This window comes from Dreissena polymorpha, chromosome 1 (assembly GCF_020536995.1).
Source record: "Dreissena polymorpha isolate Duluth1 chromosome 1, UMN_Dpol_1.0, whole genome shotgun sequence".
NCBI classification, from domain to species: Eukaryota; Metazoa; Mollusca; class Bivalvia; order Myida; family Dreissenidae; genus Dreissena; species Dreissena polymorpha.
The window spans coordinates 98835470-98856245 of NC_068355.1; the positions used below are offsets into that span (position 1 = coordinate 98835470).

Here is a 20776-nt window from a genome sequence, read left to right on the forward strand (position 1 = left end):
GTAGTAGTAAAAGTAGTAGTAGTAGTAGTAGTAGTAGTAGTAGAAGTAGTAGTTGTAGTAGTAGTAGTAGTAGTAGTAGTAGTAGTAGTAGTAGTAGTAGTAGTAGTAGTAGTAGTAGTAGTAGAAGCAGTAGCAGCATTACAATACCAATACTTAAGAATGATCAAATGGGAAAAGGTAACCTAGCACTGGCAGTAAATATTGGGCTCATTTACAGGTCAGATTTGGTATCTCTGCTGTAAAATGAGATTTTGAATGAATTAAAGGGAGGCAAATCTGTAATAAAAAGAACATGCATAAACCGTAGTTGTTTCCCTTGTTTGAACCATGCTAAATCCTTATAATGCCTATTTCCAGTAACTTTGACCTTCACCTGTGACCTTTGACCTAGTGACCTCAAAATCAATAGGGGTCATCTGCAAGTCATGATCAATGTACCTATGAAGTTTCATGATCCTAGCCCCAAGCGTTCTTGAGTTATCATCCTGAAACCACCTGGTGGACGGACGGACCAACCGACCGACATGAGCAAAGCAATATACCCCCTCTTCTTCGAAGGGGGGCATAATAATCTATCATGCATCTGGAAGGGAGATTACTCTAACCCGACATCACATACACAAATTGTCTCCCCTGCCTTGGTGCCATGTCCAGGACTTGGACCAAGGCTATCACTTAACAGACTTTCTGTTTCACTTACTTATGTGGGTATGGTTTAATAAACATTATGGTAATCTTATAAACGGTCTTAATGTTCTTTCTGAATGTCTTTTATCTTAATACATGTAGTACCAGATCATAACTTCAAATCTATAATATGCAAAATCATTCCATCAATCTATTGTTCAATTAAAACTTCTTTGTCAAAATTGATTAGAAACAATGCCCATTTTAATTTTAACTTTAAGAGCTGTGCATTAGAAAGAAACAAATCCTAAGTGAAGACAGGTCTTCAAAATCGTTTAAAACACATGCACTATCAGGGTTCCCGCTGTCGATCGCCATTGGCGCCAATTGCGACAAAATAAAAAATCTGGCGACAAAATTTCGTAAATGGCGATTTTAAAAAAATCGTCATTTTTCTGCATTTATATTTTCTTAAAATGCCAAAAGACGCTGTGTTTACCAGCCGCTTTACGGCAGTCGTAATACTATAGATTTCCATGATGTAAGCGATACAGCTGTTTTCAATGGAGCGTGGAGCTGACTGCATACTACCGCAAAGTGCCATGTTATGGTGATAATTGACCTTTCGACAGCGAGAGTGAAGCCACGCCCACCGATTTCAAGGGGGGTCACTCCGCCGAAGTCCGTCATAAAAATGGCTACGCGAATCGGCCGCATAAGTGAACCAAAAAGGCCTCATGGTATACCAGAAAAGCCATACAATAGTTTTTATTATCATTGAATAGTGGTGCTGAATATAATTATCATATCTATTAAATAGTCAAAACTTTTTTATTAGTCTACTTAAAAGCCGTTAAATTTATCATCAAAGTCGGCAAAATTATCGCCAATTATCGCATACAGTATGAATTGTTCGTTAGTCACAATATTTTTCCTTGAGTAATAGATGTTTCAGTTTTTTAATTAAAAGCCGTTAATTTTTGCAACCGATGGCAACATCGCAAATGTGGCACAGGTAAGTAAATTTATTATAATAGAAGACGAAGAACGTTTTTATTGAAATCCGATATAACACATATCTACAATGCGTTTGGTCAAAATGACCCATGCGCATTGTAATAATCGTATAACAAAGTCAAAGTCGTCAAAAAAGTAACATACACAATATATAATTATATATTATTATTTCCTCGAAAACTATCTTCTGCAATGTTTAAAATATAAAAAGTTGAAAGAATTTTCATGTACAAAAAACTCGCTAATCAGACCGGGTTTTCAAAGGGTCATTCACAGTTTGCGGCATCTGTTTTGATAACGGATTAGTAGAAAGCCCACATATGGTGTAAAATGACACTTATTGGCCCCTATTGATAATTACTTGCGCATTTGAAAATAGTTTCTTAACTTACATTAAATTTGGAAGACTTAAACCGAAAGAAATAAAAAATGTTTTATTCTATGTGATATTATTAAAAATAATAACTGATTGTCTTTATTATTACGATTTCATAAGCATTAAAAAAATCTAGCAAAGTTTATAATGTCTTATTTATTTGCCGACTGCATTAGAATGTCAAATTTATTTAAAGGGATCTTTTCACGCTTTGGTAAATTGACAAAATTGAAAAAAGTTGTTTCAGATTCGCACATTTTCGTTTTAGTTATGATATTTGTAAGGAAACAGTAATACTGAACATTTACCATGGTCTAATATAGCCATTATATGCATCTTTTGACGATTTTAAAACCTAAAAATTATAAAGCGTTGCAACGCGAAACGATTGAATAATTTGAAGAGTTCTGTTTTTGTCGTTAAATTTTGTGAAACTACGAAGATTGCTTATATAACGTATAAAATACATCTTGTATGTGTACTCGGCGGAATAGCTCAGTAGGCTAAAGCGTTTTTACTTCAGGACTCTGGCAGGACTCCAGGGGTCACTGGTTCGAAACCTGCTCCGGGCAATGTTCTTTTCCTTTTTTTAATTTTATTCTTGATTTTTTACTGGAGCTTTTAATACGATCCAATGTTTACAGTTATCAATATAAAGCATTTAATGAATAAGTTAAAAAATGCCAAAATCTGTGAAAAGGCCCCTTTAACGTTGGCCACCTTTGAAAAATGGTTTTAAATGTTCCTTTCTAATTTGTCTATATAGAGGATAAACAAGTACAAAGTTATACTCTTTTTTATAACGTGTCCGTTGCAAAACTTACATTTTCTATTTTCGCGTAGTATCTTATTATAACGACTGTGTTTTGCTTTCGGGCGATCGCTTAATATGTTGAGATTAAGCTGTTCGTGTGGACGACCACAAAGACGAATCCAACGTTTGAATTTTTCAAGATTAGTACCCGGTTGAGGGAACGGAAAAAACGTACTTCCATCTTTTAACCGTTCTGGATACCTTGTGTCTGAATAACAAGTGCCATAACAGCACCTTTCAACCATTTTCTTTGTTTAAAACACAGAATTACGTATAAGCTTATGTGTCGGACAACGGCGAGTTTGACGGACAAAATGGCGGATAGTAACGGGCCTAATCTATGCTGTAATCTGATTGGTTAATAAGCCTGTCAATCAATCGGCTGTCGAAAGGTCAATTGCGATTATCTGGAGTGTTGTTGCAAGTTATCAGTTTTATTGCATCAGAGATAAGGCAATATTGAAATATGCCGACTTTGCGCTTAAATGTGAAGTGTTTGTCACAGTGTTCGAAGCAGATTCAAGACCATTAAATTGACAACAATGACAATCAAAAAGGTAAGAATCGATTGTTTTTAGAAAAATCGGGTGTAATTATAGAAAATAGTAAAACATTTTACATGTATTGGTTCTATTTAAACGGTGACATATTTCTGTTTCACTCGTCAAAATGGCAAGTTCAGAGTGTAAAACGACTTTTAAAAAGTGAACATTAGATTCTGCTAATTTTGAGACTCATTCAAAATGCAAACGTTCCCCTCCCTAACATTCACCAGCTAACAAACAAAAACCAAACAAAGACAGTTGTTTATCAGAATTTTATTTCCTTCAATATGATTTCCAACACACAATCTATGCTGTGTGAACTCTTTATATCCTCATCACTTATCAATTCACTCACTACCGAATGTACTGTTTTAAGAAAGGTAAACATAGTTAAGCACATTTATATTATTCATAAACTACACATTAATTGATTATTATTAGTTTAATATTAATATTATATCTCCCTTTTTGTATTTTCAGAATACCATAGAGCTTATGAAGCACCAATACTGCAGCAACATATTCAGGCTGCTAAGAAGGTGTCAATCAACAAGAGTTACAACTGATTGAATGTGCCTTTATTTAATGAACAATTTTAAATGTGTTGTTATTATAAATACTACTGTTATTAAATCAATTCCTTTAACATACTGTAAATGCTCATTTTTTTTGGTATTATAATAACATGATCTTCATTGCCCAAATGTTGCCCCAGTGTGGCGACAAGTTTTTTAATTTGGCGAAAGTAAGTGGCGACAACTTTTGAAAGCCCAGAGGGAACCCTGACTATTAATACTCTAAATACTGGTAAATTAACAAATCAAAGTTCCATACCTGTGCCATAACTAATTGCACCCTCGGAGGTAGGTTCAACATTTGGGGCTTCTTGGCGTTTGTCCACAAGCCTGGAATCTGAAAAATAGCCCACATGGCTATAGAAATAACTACCACAGCAAGCCAAAAGGATCATGTTTGACAAATAAACTGGAAACATAATCTCGCATTTGGCTGCAAAACCTTTTAATTCAAGCTGCTGGACATTCCTGAAAAAACGATCCTCTTACTGATCAGATTTCGAAAAGAAGCTTATTACCAGGTCTTTTCAAACCATAATGAAACTGTAAGTATTTTCTATGTAAACTTCACCTGTTTAGAGTCCTGTTTCCTCATGGAGATATGTACCCCAGCCTGCTCCACGATGGTTTCCATGCTGAGGCCACTAAGGCTACCCCTGGCCTCTCTTATCTTGGTGACTGCATCTATCAGGCCCTTCCTGACATACACACATATACATCCAGGACTATAGTTTGTTAGAATGAAAGAAATCTATGCTACACATTATCTTTAATCTAATCCTTTTCATCAACAATCATTTTATGCCACACAATTGTTTCAAACTCAATAATTGTTAATAAAAGCCAATCAATTCTTTGATGTGTCATGGAAATATATTTCATTCATTGTGATTTCTTAACAACATTTTACAAGATGTGTTTGTGAAACACTATGCCCACCAGTATGTATCCTGGCTTACTTAAGTTTACTGGCATTGGAAATGTCTTTGACTGTACAAAACTGTCAATACAAAGGACAAAGATGACAATGACAATATTTTACGAAAGATTATGGACTCCGGCCCAAAATACTAAGCATTTATAAGCAAGAATGACATTTTGTAATAATATGTGCTTTATAGCATATAATGCAATTATTTACACAATGTTTTTACACAAAAAGTACATATACATATAATTGACCTTTGACGTTGAAGGATGACCTTGACCTTTCACCACTCAAAATGTGAAGCTCCATGAGATACACATGCATGCCAAATATAAAGGTGTTATCTTCATTATTGAAAAAATTGACCTTTGACCTTGAAGGATGACATTGAAAAGTGAACATTAAATGAGCGATTTTTACCCATATATTTTACCCGTGTAACCTTGAAGGATGACCTTGACCTTTCACAACTCAAAATATGCAGATCGATGAGATACACATGCATGCCAAATATAAAGGTGATATCTTCAATATTGCAAAAATTGACCTTTGGCCTTGAAGGATGACCTTGACCCTTAACCACTCAAAATGTGCAGATCCATGAAATACACATGCATGCAAAATATAAAGTAGATATCTTCAATATTGCAAAAGTGTACATTAAAGGAAAAAATTGACCTTTGACCTTGAAGGATGACCTTGACCTTTCACCACTCAAAATGTGCAGATCCATGAGATACACATGCATGCTTAATATTAAGTTGGTATCTTCAATATACAAAAGTGTACATTAAATGAGCGATTTTGACCTCTATATTTTACCTGTGTGACCTTGAAGGATGACCTTGACCTTTCATATCTCAAAATGTGCAGATCCATGAGATACACATGCATGCAAAATATAAAGTTGGTATCTTCAATATTGCAAAATTGTACATTAAATGAAAAAAAACAACCTTTGACCTTGAAGGATGAAATTGACCTTTAACCACTCAAAATGTGCAGATCCATGAGATACACATGCATGCAAAATATTAAGTTGGTATCTTCAATATTGCAAAAATGTGCATTAAATGAGTGATTTTGACCCCTATACTATACCTGTGTGACCTTGAAGGATGACTTTGGCCTTTCACCACTAAAAATGTGCAGATCCATGAGATACACATGCAGGCAAAATATAAAGCTGCTATCCTCAATAATGCAAAAGCAATGGAAAATGTTAAAGTTGGGGCAAACAAACAAACCAACGGACAGGGCAAAACAATATGTCCCCCAGTATATATTGGTGGACATAAAAAGGCAAATATTAAACAGCTGCCTGCTCTTGAAAATTATCAGTAACAAGAGCTTTGTCACAAACGTGACGTATACCCCCACATGCCGCATTGACACAGACTATTTTGCATGCTGTCTTCACAAAACAAGAGAATCTAATTTATGGGAATTTTAAAGAATTATTATGCCATTATCATTTATAGCCATTTTGATCTTTGAACTCTTGAATTCTCTCACATGACACGCCGTCCAATGACTGTGAACAAAATTAATGTACAGAGTCATTTTAAAATCTCACAATGAATCACATAGTTATGGCCCAGACAAGATCATTTATTGCCATTTTTGATCTTTTAACTAAAGGTGTGACATTGACCTTGGAGATATCCATGTAATTCTTTTGCGCAACACAACGTCCAATGATGGTGAACAAAATAGCCAAATGATTTAAAATTTCAAATAAACAACACAGTTATGGCCCGGACAAGCTCATTTATGGCCATTTTTGACCTTTGAACTCAAAGTGTGACCTTGACCTTAGAGATATCGACCTAATTCTTTCGCGTGACACACCGTTCAAAGATGGTGAACAAATGTGCCAAATGATGTTAAAATCTCACAATGAACGAAATAGTTATTGCCTGGAAAAGCTCATTGATGGCCATTTTTTACCTTTGAACTCAAAGTGTGACCTTGACCTTGGAGATATCGAAGTAATTCTTTCGCGCGACACACCGTCCCATGATGGTGAACATATGTGCAAAATGATTTTTAAATCTCACAATGAACGACATAGTTATGGCCCGGACAAGCTCATTTATGGCCATTTTTGACCTTTGAACTCAAAGTGTGACCTTGACCTTGGAGATATCAACATAATTCTTTCGCGCGACACACTGTCCAATGATGGTGAACAAATGTGCCAAATAATTTTAAATTCTCACAATGAACAACATAGTTATGGCCCGGACAAGCTCATTTATGGCCATTTTTGACCTTTAAACTTATAAACTTAAAGTGTAACCTTGACCTTGGAGATATCGACGTAATTCTTTCGCGCAACACACCGTCCAATGATGGTGAACAAATGTGCCATATCACTTTAAATAGTTATGGCCTGGACAAGCTGATTTATGATCGTTGAATTCAAAGTGTGACCTTGGAGATATTGACGGAATTCTTTTGCGCGACACACCATCAAATGATGGTGAACAAATTTGCCAAATGATTTTAAAATCTCACAAAATTACAAAGTAATGGCCCGGACAAGCATTTGATCTTTGAACTCCAAGTGTGACCTTGACCTTTGAGATATCGACGTACTTTTTTCACACGACACACCATCCCATAATGGTGAACAAATGTACCATGTCATTTTAAAATCTAACGATAAATGACATAGTTATGGTCCGGACAAACTTTCAGTCTAAAACACACTAAGTGACACCATGACCTAGTTTTTGACCTGGCATGACCCATATTCAAACTTCACCCAGACATCACCTAGATACAACTTCTGACCAAGTTTGGTGAAGATCGGATGAAATTTCGGGACAGACCGACAGACAAAGTGACTCCTATATAGCCCCCATTACCAATGGTAATGGGGGTATAACTAGTTACTTAGTAACAAGAATGTTGTCACAAAAACAAAATACCCCTGTACTGCTTTGTCACTGGTATATTTACAATTGCGGTTGCTAGGGTTCAAGGGCACATAACTCACAAATAAACGGATCAGAGCACCTCAAAATTGTTTCAAACAAACCAACTTAAGTGACTGAAAAATACCCTTCACACATTGTTTGCAGGCAAACAAAAATAGTAAAAACCTGAAACCCGCTACCTGTCAACGTTTGGAAACGTTTCATGCATTCTCCCAATGAGACGCTCGAAGTTGGTTTTCTTGTTCTCCTTGTTAGCTCCGAGCTGAGTAACAATCTTAGGAACACCACCGGGTTGTCCTGGATCTCTTTGTTGTTCACGGCTGCAGTGTCGTTTACGTTTGGACTGAACCTAAACAAGAGAGCCACGATGGTCTAAGAGTGCTTTACTAAGTTCAAGAGACACCAACTTTTGAAGACTTTACCCAATGAAACATTTTTGTTTATTCCACTTGACACATATTCAATCATTACTTAGATATTGTCTAAAAAATCATTACGACCAAGTTTCATCAATCTTGAGCCATAAAGTTGGCCTCTGGAGTGGTAACAAGTTTTTTCTAAGATTTTATCTGTTGACCTGGTCTTAAACGGTTGCAACCCTATAGAACAATGCCTTGATTAGTCAGGATAAACATTGTTCATATGTTCAATCAAGATTGAGTCATAAATCTGGCCTTTGAGCAGTGTTCTCCAGAAAAATTTGAGTAGCCAGTTAAATGTTAAAAGTAGCCAAAGTAGTTCACTAAGCAATACAAGAATATTATTAGTAGGGATGGCAACGAATACCGATTTCGGTATTCCAATATTCCGTCACCCTTCCGAACGAATATTCGGATATTCGGTCAACATCTGTTGGAAAAAGTCAACTTTGTTTACCGTACCATTACTCCATGAATTCTACTTTTGTTTTTACCGGAAGTTCAACGAAAGTGACTAAATATTGACACAGCGTTGCCGTCGCTAATTCGAAGCTGATTTTGTTGATTACTTTTTATTGTTAAAATTGAATGACAAAAACTGTTTTTAAACTATTAATATCGTACATCAACAATAGAACGAGAAACATAATATTACATGACGACAAAATAATTACATGACAAATCAGTTAGATCTACATATAATTAAAGCTGAACTTACACGAATTATGTACATAGCCACAACACACTTTGAACCTGTTTAACAGACTAAACAGTCAGTCTTTTAAAGTTGCCACGTTTAAAAGACACTTGGATCGGCGACTTCTTTTCGGATGATGTCGTGAAATACTTCCAAGCAGCGGAAGGCGTAGGTGGCATTTTGCTTGGACAGATATTTACTTTATGCCTGTAGCAATTATAATATTTTCAATTAAATGAGGGTGCAATACCAAAAACATTTCTTTAAGTATAATACCTGATTGAATATTGAGTAATTAATTAATTTTGGACCATACGATACGCAAATACTCATTAAAGGTTGAGTAAATTATTTTCTAAAAGCTTTTTTGATTGGACAACGTGATTATAACCATACGATCTGTTTTGTTTTTCACACCAAGTCGGCTCTTTCTTTACTCATTTAATCGTTGATCATTTTAAATGTAATTCGAGTAATTAGATCAAGACGGGTCGGTGTTTTAATTGCCATACGGTCTTATTTGTTTTTTACACAACGTTGGCTTTTCCTTTACTCATTTAATCTTTGATAATTTTAAATGTAATTCGAGTCATTGGATCAAGTGCAGGTCGGTGTTTTGATTGCCGACGCGATTTGCACCTATCATAATTTTGACACAAAGTGTCTGGCTTTGTTAGCGGGATTTATGACCGGTATACTGTCATCACCATAGCGACGCATTATCGCGCCAACCGGAATAAACATTATGACACGAGGAACAACGTTTTTGACAATGTTTGAAGCAAATTTTACGAATACAAAGTCTTTGAAATTACTCGATTTTTTATTTTTTCTTCCGAATATTCGATTCGGAAAACAGTATCCGAATATTCGGTCCGGGACGGAATATTCGGATATTCGTTGACATCCCTAATTATTAGCCTCGGTGACCTTGACCCCAGTGACCTCAAACCTCATCAAAAGGTAGAGGTCCATGCAAGGTACCAACATGCCAAATATGTAAGAGATCGGTAAAATATTGAAGGCGCTATGAGAATCTGTTACAAAAGTGTGACAGAAAAAATCAATTAATAGCCTCGTTGACCTTAACCCCAGTGACCCCAAACCTCATCAAAAGGTAGAGGTCCATGCAAGGTACCTACATGCCAAATATGTAAGAGATCGGTAAAATATTGAAGGCGCTATGAGAAACTTTTACAAAAGTGTGACGGAAGTAAGGAACCCCAAACTGGCAACTATATGCTCCCCGTATATATATACATGGGGACCATAAAAATGGGTGTTTTGCGGCGTTTCAATTGATGTTTTGGAGAAAAGTAGCCAGCATCTAGATTAAATGTAACCAGTGAAATCGCCGGCCGCCATTGTTTCTGGAAAACACTGAAGCCTTGGAGAGTTGTTACCAAACCACAAGCCCAAATCATTGTGCTTTCATAGAAAAAGATCAATGGCTACCTCACACCAATCATCCTTAGGCAGCTCTGTCTCCTTCTGTCCAGTGGATTTCGTCACAGGCAGTTCAATTTCACACAAACTGGTCACAGGACGACCTTTCTGGACTGGAACTGAAACTTGAATGTAACATATAGATGTAGAATGTAGAAACTCAGAGTTAAAGAGCAAAAACGATTTCATTCACAATGAAATCACCAAATCACCTAGAATCACCATGAAACACATGTATCCGTTATGTATTTCTATAAAACATATGGCGGATATGCTGACATTTTAAAATGTATAAACAGTAATACATTGTATTTATAAAGGACAAGAGCACCGCATTAAGGGTGCCACCCTCTGCTACGTGTGCAGTTTTGAATAAATGAAAGCTTGTCAGATTATTTTTTTTTTTAAAGGTCACAGTGACCTTGACCTTTGACCTAGTGACCCAAAAACAAATTTTTTAAATAAAATTCATTTTAATTATTAAATACTTACCTGTTATCGTATGCTTATACTTTCCAAGGGGAAATAACTCATCCCGAATTTTAACTGGGAATCTGCCACCTCAATACCGTAATACAGGCCAGGTTAAACATAGTGCAATGCAACCTAGCCAAAAATCGGTAACCAACCCTCAATATTCTTTCAATATATATACAAAAATATTAATCGAATAGCGGGGTGGGAGGTGGGACTTACCGATAACAGGTAAGTATTTAATAATTAAAATGAATTTTATTTAAAAAATTTGTTTTAATGTCATAAATACTGACCTGTTATCGTATGCTGATTTTGCAGCTGCGGTGGGAAGGTTCGTATATATTTTCCCAACACAGTAGAACCCATAAACAGGGTTATCAGCTAATGATATCAAGTAATCTTCGTTAAAACGGTATTAATTATGACTTCTCGGACAGAGTAATATGTCTATGTCGTAAAGAAGACACTACCATTAGTGAAACCACAACAAGCCCAAACATCTACAAATTGTTTTGTTGGCACTTCAGAAAACGAAGATAAAAAGATGACAAAGGTGGTCGGATTCCTCCAGTAAACAGCTTAGAGCACGTCAAAAAGTGCGGTGTGATTAATATATGCCCACAAAACAGACAGAGCTCTTAATTCATGCAGTCAGATCCTAAAAAAGAATGAATCCTTAGATAGGATAAGAGTAACTTTCCTTAGTCGAGGTCTAACCCCGAGAAATAGAAGCCGCAGACACATCTCCCCCCCCCTTTTTTGGGGAAATGAAGAGTGTCTTTTGAGAACCTCGAATGGACTTCCGACTAACACTGCTGAGATAGAACTTCAAAGCCCTGATTGCCCAAAGAAGTTTATCCTCATCTTCATGACTACCAGTTTAAGAAAAACTTGGAAACTTGAAGGTAGAAGCCATATAGAGGACTTGATATTAAGCAAGGAATCCTGTCTGACACAACAAAGTGAAAAACGACAATAGATCCAACTGGAATTGGTCGTATTCAACAGAAAAAGCATGAATTTCACTTCTCCGTATGGTAAAAGCCATAATAAGAAGGAAAACCGTCTTAAAATTATATTGGAACTGTTAATAAGCCTGATGAAAAAGGTTCATAGGGAGCTCATAAAGCATCCCAACATGTAACACAAGTCAAAACCGCTTAAGAAGGTAAAGGAACGAAAAACATAGTGTTGACGTTCCATAGTTTGGATCAGTTCCAAAATAGGTAAGACAGCACAGAGTTGGGATGACTTACACAAAAAAGGTATACGAAAGCATAATCTCTATCCTTTGATGAAGAAAAGAACATATTTCTTATCATCAAGAAAAAGATGAGAAAAACCTCTATGTATCTAGCAGAGTGATTAAGGTAATAACTATGCTCTCGAATACCCAGTAAAAAAATGAATTTCCATAGAACCTTTATACAGTTCTGATGGAATTATCCTTGCACAAGTAACAAGGATTGAAACACTTAACAGAACAAAAAATTTCTTCTGTAGAGATAACTAAAAGTTATTAATGGCCAGACATGTAGTGGCACATGTTTGGATCAGTAAAAATATGTCTCTATGAGATATGATATTTGACCTGTGAAGAAGTTTCCTGAAAATAATTGTACAGGAGACTTAAAAGGTTGTAGAACCATAATCCCATGGTTCATTAAGTACATTGCATGAAATTATGGAAAAAACTCAGTTATTGCAAAAACTCACCAAGAAGGCAATAATCGCCCACCCTGCTGGATCGATTTCTGTGAACTGCATTATTGACGTTGTTCAGCATACCGGTATACACTGCGATATACGATCGCATAACGCTAATTACTAGCGTTTGATGATAAACAACATTCTTTGATATACTATGTACACAATGCAACTTCACTGCCGCGCATGCGCAATTACATTATTTGAACCCAACGGAAAAATAATTCGAAAGAAAAAACTGCAGGACAAAACGTCCAACAGGGCGTTGAGACGACCTGGTATGAGTAAGACGATAGAGAAAATTTGTTGTTCTTGCAAAGAAAGACGAATAAGTTCCTGATTTCCAGTTACAAGGAGTGATAATATGATCACCTCCGTGTCTGTAAGTAAACCACGACCGATGTGTGATAGTTGAAACCATCACAAAGGAATCGTGAAATGTGTTGTAAATGAAAAACAGCTAAAAAGAATTTTCGCTTTTCAAGATGTAGATGTGCAGGTGATATTCATTAGGATACCACATAATTGAGAAAATCAAGATACGTTGTTCTATGTGATCGTCCATAACCTTCTCTGCTCACATCTGTATAAGATGTAAGGAAGGTTGCGGTAGAATAAACTATATTCTTGCCAAGATAATCTTCTAGTCTAGACACCACTGAATAGTGGTAAATAATGACAAAAAGATGGAAATCTGTGTCATTGAATAATCCCAAGATTAATACAATTATCTTAAAAATAAAGCTGAAACGGACATAAGAAAAGACGTCTCAGCAGAAGGACCGGTGACCGGACCGGTAAATACCGACCGGTGACCGGAACCATTTGACACGGATGGGTGGGCAAAGAAACCACGGCAAGCCGAACTTTCCCACTCCAAACACACTTGAAAATTGGTAGAATAGGACAGTGTTTAACACTTATAAGTTTATGACCTATCTACAGAATATAGCCTCTTCTTGAACCAATAACAGGCGCCTTTAAAATCCTGGATAATACAGGTCGCGAAGTCATCGATTTGCGAAGTACGGAAATATGATTGACAGTGGTACCTCCGGAATCGGAGGTGTGATGGCAGAAAAAGGTGAAAACCCTAGGAGTAACCTTAAGCGGGTCCACGCTTGCCGGTAGTAGAATGCATGGAAGTCTTAAATTCTGACTTGATTAATCCATTTACTTCAAGACTTCTAACCGGGACGAATTCCGAAAGGAATACGACCAGTTATAGGAAGACGGCCTGTTATGGCCAGAAGTGTAATAGAAGAATAACTTTAAGATGAGGTCCCTCCAGATCATAGGATCTAAGATCTGAGTTCAATAGGTCCTAAGCCATCTACAAGACTGTAGCCGCTATGCGGTCAATCTGATAGGCAATCCTATGTATCAGACCTTGTTGATTCCAGTAGCTTGAAAATATGCACTGTCGTAGGAGCAATAGAAAAGCAGAAGTCGATACAAAATGTCGTCTTGCTAATCCTGCTAGCGTCATTAATGTGTCCCAACTGTTCTGTGACACTGACTGCAAAGTCTGTAGCCGACAGGTAAAGGCGGTTAAAACAATTCATCCTTCGGGTCTCGAACATAAATAAATAGAGGTCAAATAGTAATGTTCGACCTCAATGCTAGTCTCCGAGCCCACTTCAGCCGATCTATCTGCAAGACCAGTAGTCTGCATGTAGCCGGTTGAGATAGAAGTACAAATAACAGATATAGCATGATTTGGTAACCATCGCCAGTAGAACATCAGTATTGAAAAACACAAAAAGTCATGTAGATTGTTGAATCCATAAAATATAGTATTCAATACAATCATAGCAAGGGGTATACAACTAGGTAATGTAGACGATACCCGTGATACTAAAAATTGACCGGTGAAAACACAGTGGAATACCGGTAATTGGTAACTGGTGACCGAACCGGACCGGTCAATGACCGGTAACTGTAGCCAGGTGAACGGACCAGTCATAATATGACCGCTGACGTTACCAGTTAAAGACCGAAAAATGGTGGAATCCATATGGTCTGATATCAATGTCAAGCACTGCTCGGAAAAAAAGATCGTGCCAAAAAATCCAATCCGATGGCGATGAGACATCACTTATTCTGACCGGTGATCAGTGATCGGTGATATGACCGATGAATGGTGAACGATGTCCATTGATCGGGACCGGTATAATATAACTGCGTCAGAATGGAAATATCTGGTGCAGAAGAATGACCATCCACGAAGTCATCTGATAATGTTAACCGGAAAACAACGGTAGATTATCAGTATTAATAGGCATAAGTGTCCTTGTAGTCGTAGTTGAGAAAAGAACAGCTTATCCCGAAGCCTGAAAGTTAAACGAACTAGTGTTCGTATACAACTACGGCTCAGTGACTGCAACATGTGTGGATGCCATAAGAAAAACCATCACACATGGAATGGAGACATGATATTCCTAAAGGAATAAAATGGAGAACGTCGATATGACCAGTAGGTTCATTAACGCCTACGTGAGAAGTGGCGACATCCATATAACTGCGATGCCGAAATATTGTTCGGCTACGCTGGAAATATTGTCTTCTACAATATTGTCTCCGTGAGCATTGACGTGATCGCTTACGAGCGTATCAACGCCGAGAACTGCTCAATGAAGGAGAGGTATGTTCGATAACTATCCTGTTGTGCTCGATGAAGTCCGCTGATGTCTACGTGAAGGTTGATGACGTCCTCGTTTCCTGCGATGTCGAGATCTGGATCGGCCGAGATGTGGATCGGCTGCGATGAGACTGAGATCTTCTAGAATAATTTCTCCGTGAGTGACGACGTTATGGCTTACGAGAGCCGCGACGATGAGAACTGCTCGACGAAGAAGAGCGTGTCCGATGTCTAATCCTTGATGATGACGATGTATTCGACGACAAATAGGAGAATAATTCAATGAAGAAGACCGAGTTCTTGACCGGTGACTGGTGTTATTGGTGGCAGGCCTAACTGATGACTGTTGACCGGTGATCAATGACCGGACCGGTGACATGACCGGACCGGTGATCAATGACCGGACCGGTGATCAATGACGTGACCGGACCGTTGACGTGACCGGACCGGTCACATGACCGGACCGCAATGACCGGACCGGTGACCGGACGGTCAGACGTCGATCAATGGTCCGTGATCAACGTCCCCAGTGACGTACCGGTCATATCATGACCAGTGTTGTCACCGGATAATGACCGTATGGCGGATGCCAAATGGTCCGGCATTGGTCGATGTCCTTGACCAATGCCATCGGGCAAAGACCGGCTGACGGGTGTCGCCATATGGTCTGATGTTGACCGACTGTCTAAGAGACTTAGCATAGTACGGTTGCGATCGTGCCCGATACCCGGTGACTGATACTGCAACTATCATCCATGATCTGCGAAGTCACTGGGTATTTATCCACTCTTGTTTCTGCGACCATCATGTAGTCGAATATATGAAAAACAAGAGCAAAGCATATTCAACCATAAACTGGTCACAGACCAGATTATCATACGGCACATAAAATCATTATTTGACCATAATGAAAATTATAATAATACTGCCGTAGATCATAAATTAAACAAAAGTTTAATTCAAAACAGATGAAAAATAAAATGACGATCAATTAGATTGTCATACGGAACGTTAAAATCATTATTGCACACAATGGCAAATGATAAACAATCTGTCAATACATTAGAAGAACATGCTTTGCACGTTCTAGCAATGTATTAGAAGAGCACGTTTTACACGTGGTCGTTCGCACCAAAACACCCAGCATGGTAGAAATAAACCATTGTTTAATAAAAACAAGCATGGCTTACCTTTTACAAATGAAACAAAATCCATTAAATCCACACAAATTAATCCTAATGAGAAATAAAAAGATAAATAACACAATTTATCTATTCAAAACACCAATCAACCAAGTGAAAAACAATATTTTAATTCAGAGCCGTAAAAGACACGTATACACCTGGTTGATCCGGAAAGAATATTGAGGGTTGGTTACCGATTTTTGGCTAGGTTGAATTGCACTATGTTTAACCTGGCCTGTATAACGGTATTGAGGTGGCAGATTCCCAGTTAAAATTCCGGATGAGTTATTTCCCCTTGGAAAGTATAAGCTTACGATAACAGGTCAGTATTTATGACATTAAAATGGGTGTGGCGTGTAGAACTTATCAAGGTGCATCTACATGTTAAGTTTCAAAGTTGTAGGTGGAAGCAATTTGATTTTAGAGCCAATGTTCAAAACCTTAATAAAATGTTAAGGTTTTAGCACAGCGCAGACAGCGGACTACGAGCTGGCTATGACAATACCTCGGGTTTCTCCGAAAACACTGAGCTAAAAATGCCACATCCATTATGTTTCATTGACCGGATTTATTCCGAAGCATGGAACAAAATATTACAGAGAAACATACAAATTTCTTTTATAAGTTTCACTGTTATTGTTTACTGTTGACAAACTTCCCTATTAACAAGAGCATCGCATTAATTAAACCAAATTTCATGCTCAATCATCCTATAGGAATTACAAATAATATCATTACCAGCTTTATCAACTGCAGACAAGAGTGGGTTTGTAAAATCAGCTGTTCTGTTTTTATTTGCCAAAGATGTAGTATTGGTAACCATGGAAACAGACTGGTTGTGTCGTGAGATGTTGATGGGCCGCTTTGTGTTGTGTACCAGTGTGAATGAAGGCGCGTAGTCGTCTACTTCATTGTCCCAATTCTCACCAGATGCCAAGAAGTTGGACATCGAGGGCTTTGGGGTGTTGACAACTGAGTTCAATGAGCTAAAACAATCACAGAGGGATAAATTTTACAAAACACATGTATTGTATCATCAGTAATCTAAGATAGAAAATGTGCAAAATAAAGATATTTATATTTACAGAATTATTGCACTGGGTCAATTACTTGAAAGAAGCAGATGTTCTAACGGATTGACATAATTTAAAATAAAACTGCACAAAATGAGATTTATACGTCTGAAAAAGTGACTTGAGCAAGGAAGACATCTTTTTCTCCAGAATGTTACAGGTAAAACTAAACAAGAGGGCCAAGATGGCCCTAGTTCGCTCACCTGAGAGGAGTTGGTTCATTCAATCTTTACCAAACGTCAAACTTGACCTAGATATTGTCCAGACAAACATCCTGGTCAAGTTTCATCATTATTTAACCAAAACTCTGGCATAAGGAGTGTTTTTGTTTTTGAAAAATTTGTCCTGGTGACCTATATTTTGAGTTCACCCCCCTTGCCAAACATTGCTTACAAAAACAAATATTATGACCAAGATTCATAAAATCTGAAACAAAATTGTGACCTCTAGAGTGTTTACAAGAATTTTGTATAATATAATTAAAATTTGGACAATCTAAGGGCAATAATTATGGCATTAATTATGTGATATATATAAAACCAATCTTTGTACCAAGTTTCATGATGATTGGGCAAAAAATTTGATTTCTAGAGTGTTCACAAGCTTTTTTTACTATATAAATATAAGAAAACTGCCCCACCGGCAGCCATGTTATTCAACTAACCGGAACCATTTTCGAACTCAACTCTCATATCAAGGAAACAAATGTTTTGACCAAATTTCATGAAAATTGGGCCAAAAATGTGACTTCTAGAGTGTTCACATGTTTTCACTATATACTTATAGAGAAAAATGCCCTGCCCACTGGCGGCCATGTTTTTTCAACAATCTGGACCATTTTCGAACCCGTCCGGTATATCAATAAAACCAATATTTTGACCAACTTTCATAATGATTGGGCAAAAATTGTGACTTCTAGAGTGTTTACAAGGTTTCTCTGTAGCCAAATAAGGAAACCTGCACCCCCCCCCCCCTGGCAGCCATGTTATTCAACTGACCGGAACCATTATCAAATTTAATTCTCATATCAAGAAACAAATGTTCTGACCAAATTTCATGAAAATTGGGCCAAAAATGTGACTTCGAGAGTGTTCACATTTTTTCATTATATACATATAGAGAAAAATGCCCGGCCCACTGGCGGCCATATTTTTTCATGATCTGGACTTTTTTCGAACTCGTCCAAGATACCAATAAAACCAATGTTTTGACCAACTTTCATGATGATTGGGCAAAAATTGTGACTTCTAGAGTGTTTACAAGGTTTCTCTATAGCCAAATAAGGAAAACTGCCCCACCCACTGGCGGCCATGTTTTTCAACGGACCAGAGACACTTTTAAACTCAACCAACATATCATTAAGACAAACATTTTGACAAAGTTACATGAAGATTGGGCATGAAATGTGACTTCTACAGTGTTTACAAGTTTTTTTTTGACCTAGTGACCTAGTTTTTGACCCGGCACGACCCAGTTTTGAACTCGACCGAGATTTCATTGGGACAAAGCTTCTGACAAAGTTTCATGAAGATCGGACAATAAATGTGGCCTCTAGAGTGTTTACAAACCAAATGTGGACGACGGACGGACAGACGACGGACAAAGACCGGTCACAAAAGCTCACCTGAGCAATCAGGTGAGCTAAAAAGACATACTCCCTTAAACGACATATTTATATGTAATTTGGATAATTTTCTTATGTGTGGCATAGAAAAGTATTTACAACTAGAAATGGCGCGGCAGAGGCCGACGCGTATCCCCACGCCGAATGTTTGACCTAGGTGTGCCCCAGGGTTGGTAATGGGGCCATGCATAGCTGAGATTGACCGTATTGTCATAAGAGAAGTTCATCATCAATTAGAAGTGAATTGGTGTAGAAATGAAGAAGTTATAGTAAAAGGCAATTTTGGGTGGGTGTGACATATGTGGGCAGGGCGCCCCAGGGTTGGTAATGGGGCCATGCATAGTTGAGATTGACCGTATTGTCATAAGAGAGGTTCAGTATCAATTTGAAGTGAATCGGTGTAGAAATGAAGAAATTATAGTAAAAGGCAATTTTGGGTGGGTGTGGTCTATGTGGGCGGGGCGCCCCAGGGTTGGTAATGGGGCCATGCATAGTTGAGATTGACTGTATTGTCATAAGAGAAGTTCAATATCAATTTGAAGTGAATCGGTGTAGAAATGAAGAAATTATAGTAAAGGCAATTTTGGGTGGGTGTGGTCTATGTGGGCGGGGCCCCAGGGTTGGTTATGGGAACATGCATAGTTGAGATTGACCCTAATGTCATAAGAGAAGTTCAGTATCAATTTGAAGTGAATCCGTGTAGAAATGAAAAAATTATAGTAAATGGAATTTTTTGGTGGGTGTGGCCTATGTGGGCGGGCGCCCCAGGGTTGGGATTGGGGCCATGCATAGTTGAGATTGACCCTAATGTCATAACAAAAGTTCAGTATCAATTTGAAGTGAATCCGTGTAGAAATGAAAAAATTATAGTAAATGGAAATTTTTGGTGGGTGTGGCCTATGTGGGCGGGGCGCCCCAGGGTTGGGAATGGGGCCATGCATGGTTGAGATTGACCGTATTGTCATAGGTGAGGTCCAGTATCAATTTGAAGTGAATCGGTGTAGAAATAAAGAAGTAAATGTAAAATAACCTAAAAAAATGAGTGATAATTTCTGACGCGGCCCCACCCCAACCCCTATAACTTTTGACCCAGGGGTCAGATCAAAATTCCAAATAGTGCAGGGTCGCACATATGCTCATAGCTACCATGTGTGTAAATTTCAAGGTTCTAGTGCTTTTAGTGTAGGAGGAGATAGTGGCCAGGACGGACGGACAGACGGACGGACAGACGGACGGACGGCGGAGATCACCACAATATCCCCACCTTTTTTTCAAAAAGCGTGGGGATAAAAAGCATTAAATACAAAGTCTGCAAACATTTAATTGTATTCAAAATTACTGTTATGATAGCCAAAGGTAGGAAGCCAAAGCTGTACCTAGGTGCAGTGGGGCGAGAAGACTGGCTCTGAGACCTCGACCTGTTGCCCGACCTTCCTGAGGGCTGAAATGTTGAGCTCCCATCTTGGGAGGATTGATGGCGACTTCTTGAACGTGACCCATTCTTTTGTGAATTGGCACTGTCTTCCTGTAGGGAAGACCTATTTAGTGACTTTGGTAAAAGGGGAATATTAGGTCGTGAAACCCAGATTCGGGGATTTTTTTTTTGTGAATTTTGTTTATGTCAAACAAAAATTTAATCATATCTGCAACAACTGCATTCCCTTAATTTGTATGTAAATAA

At 37.8% G+C, this 20776-nt stretch overlaps 1 protein-coding gene across 3 annotated transcripts in view; it reads right to left on the reverse strand.

Moving 5' to 3' along the window:
- The window catches only part of LOC127842209 (uncharacterized), an 80238-nt gene that overhangs the window by 5868 nt on the left and 53594 nt on the right, over window positions 1-20776 (reverse strand). For 2 of the 3 annotated variants that reach the window (XM_052371590.1, XM_052371579.1), the window contains exons 15-20: window positions 20472-20620; window positions 17137-17384; window positions 10399-10514; window positions 8007-8176; window positions 4526-4652; window positions 4214-4291 (exon numbers count right to left, since the gene is read on the reverse strand). In XM_052371590.1, coding sequence (XP_052227550.1) covers window positions 4214-4291; window positions 4526-4652; window positions 8007-8176; window positions 10399-10514; window positions 17137-17384; window positions 20472-20620 — 888 coding nt within the window. The remainder of the gene's footprint in view (window positions 1-4213; window positions 4292-4525; window positions 4653-8006; window positions 8177-10398; window positions 10515-17136; window positions 17385-20471; window positions 20621-20776) is intronic. The other variant, XM_052371601.1, reaches the window with a different exon arrangement.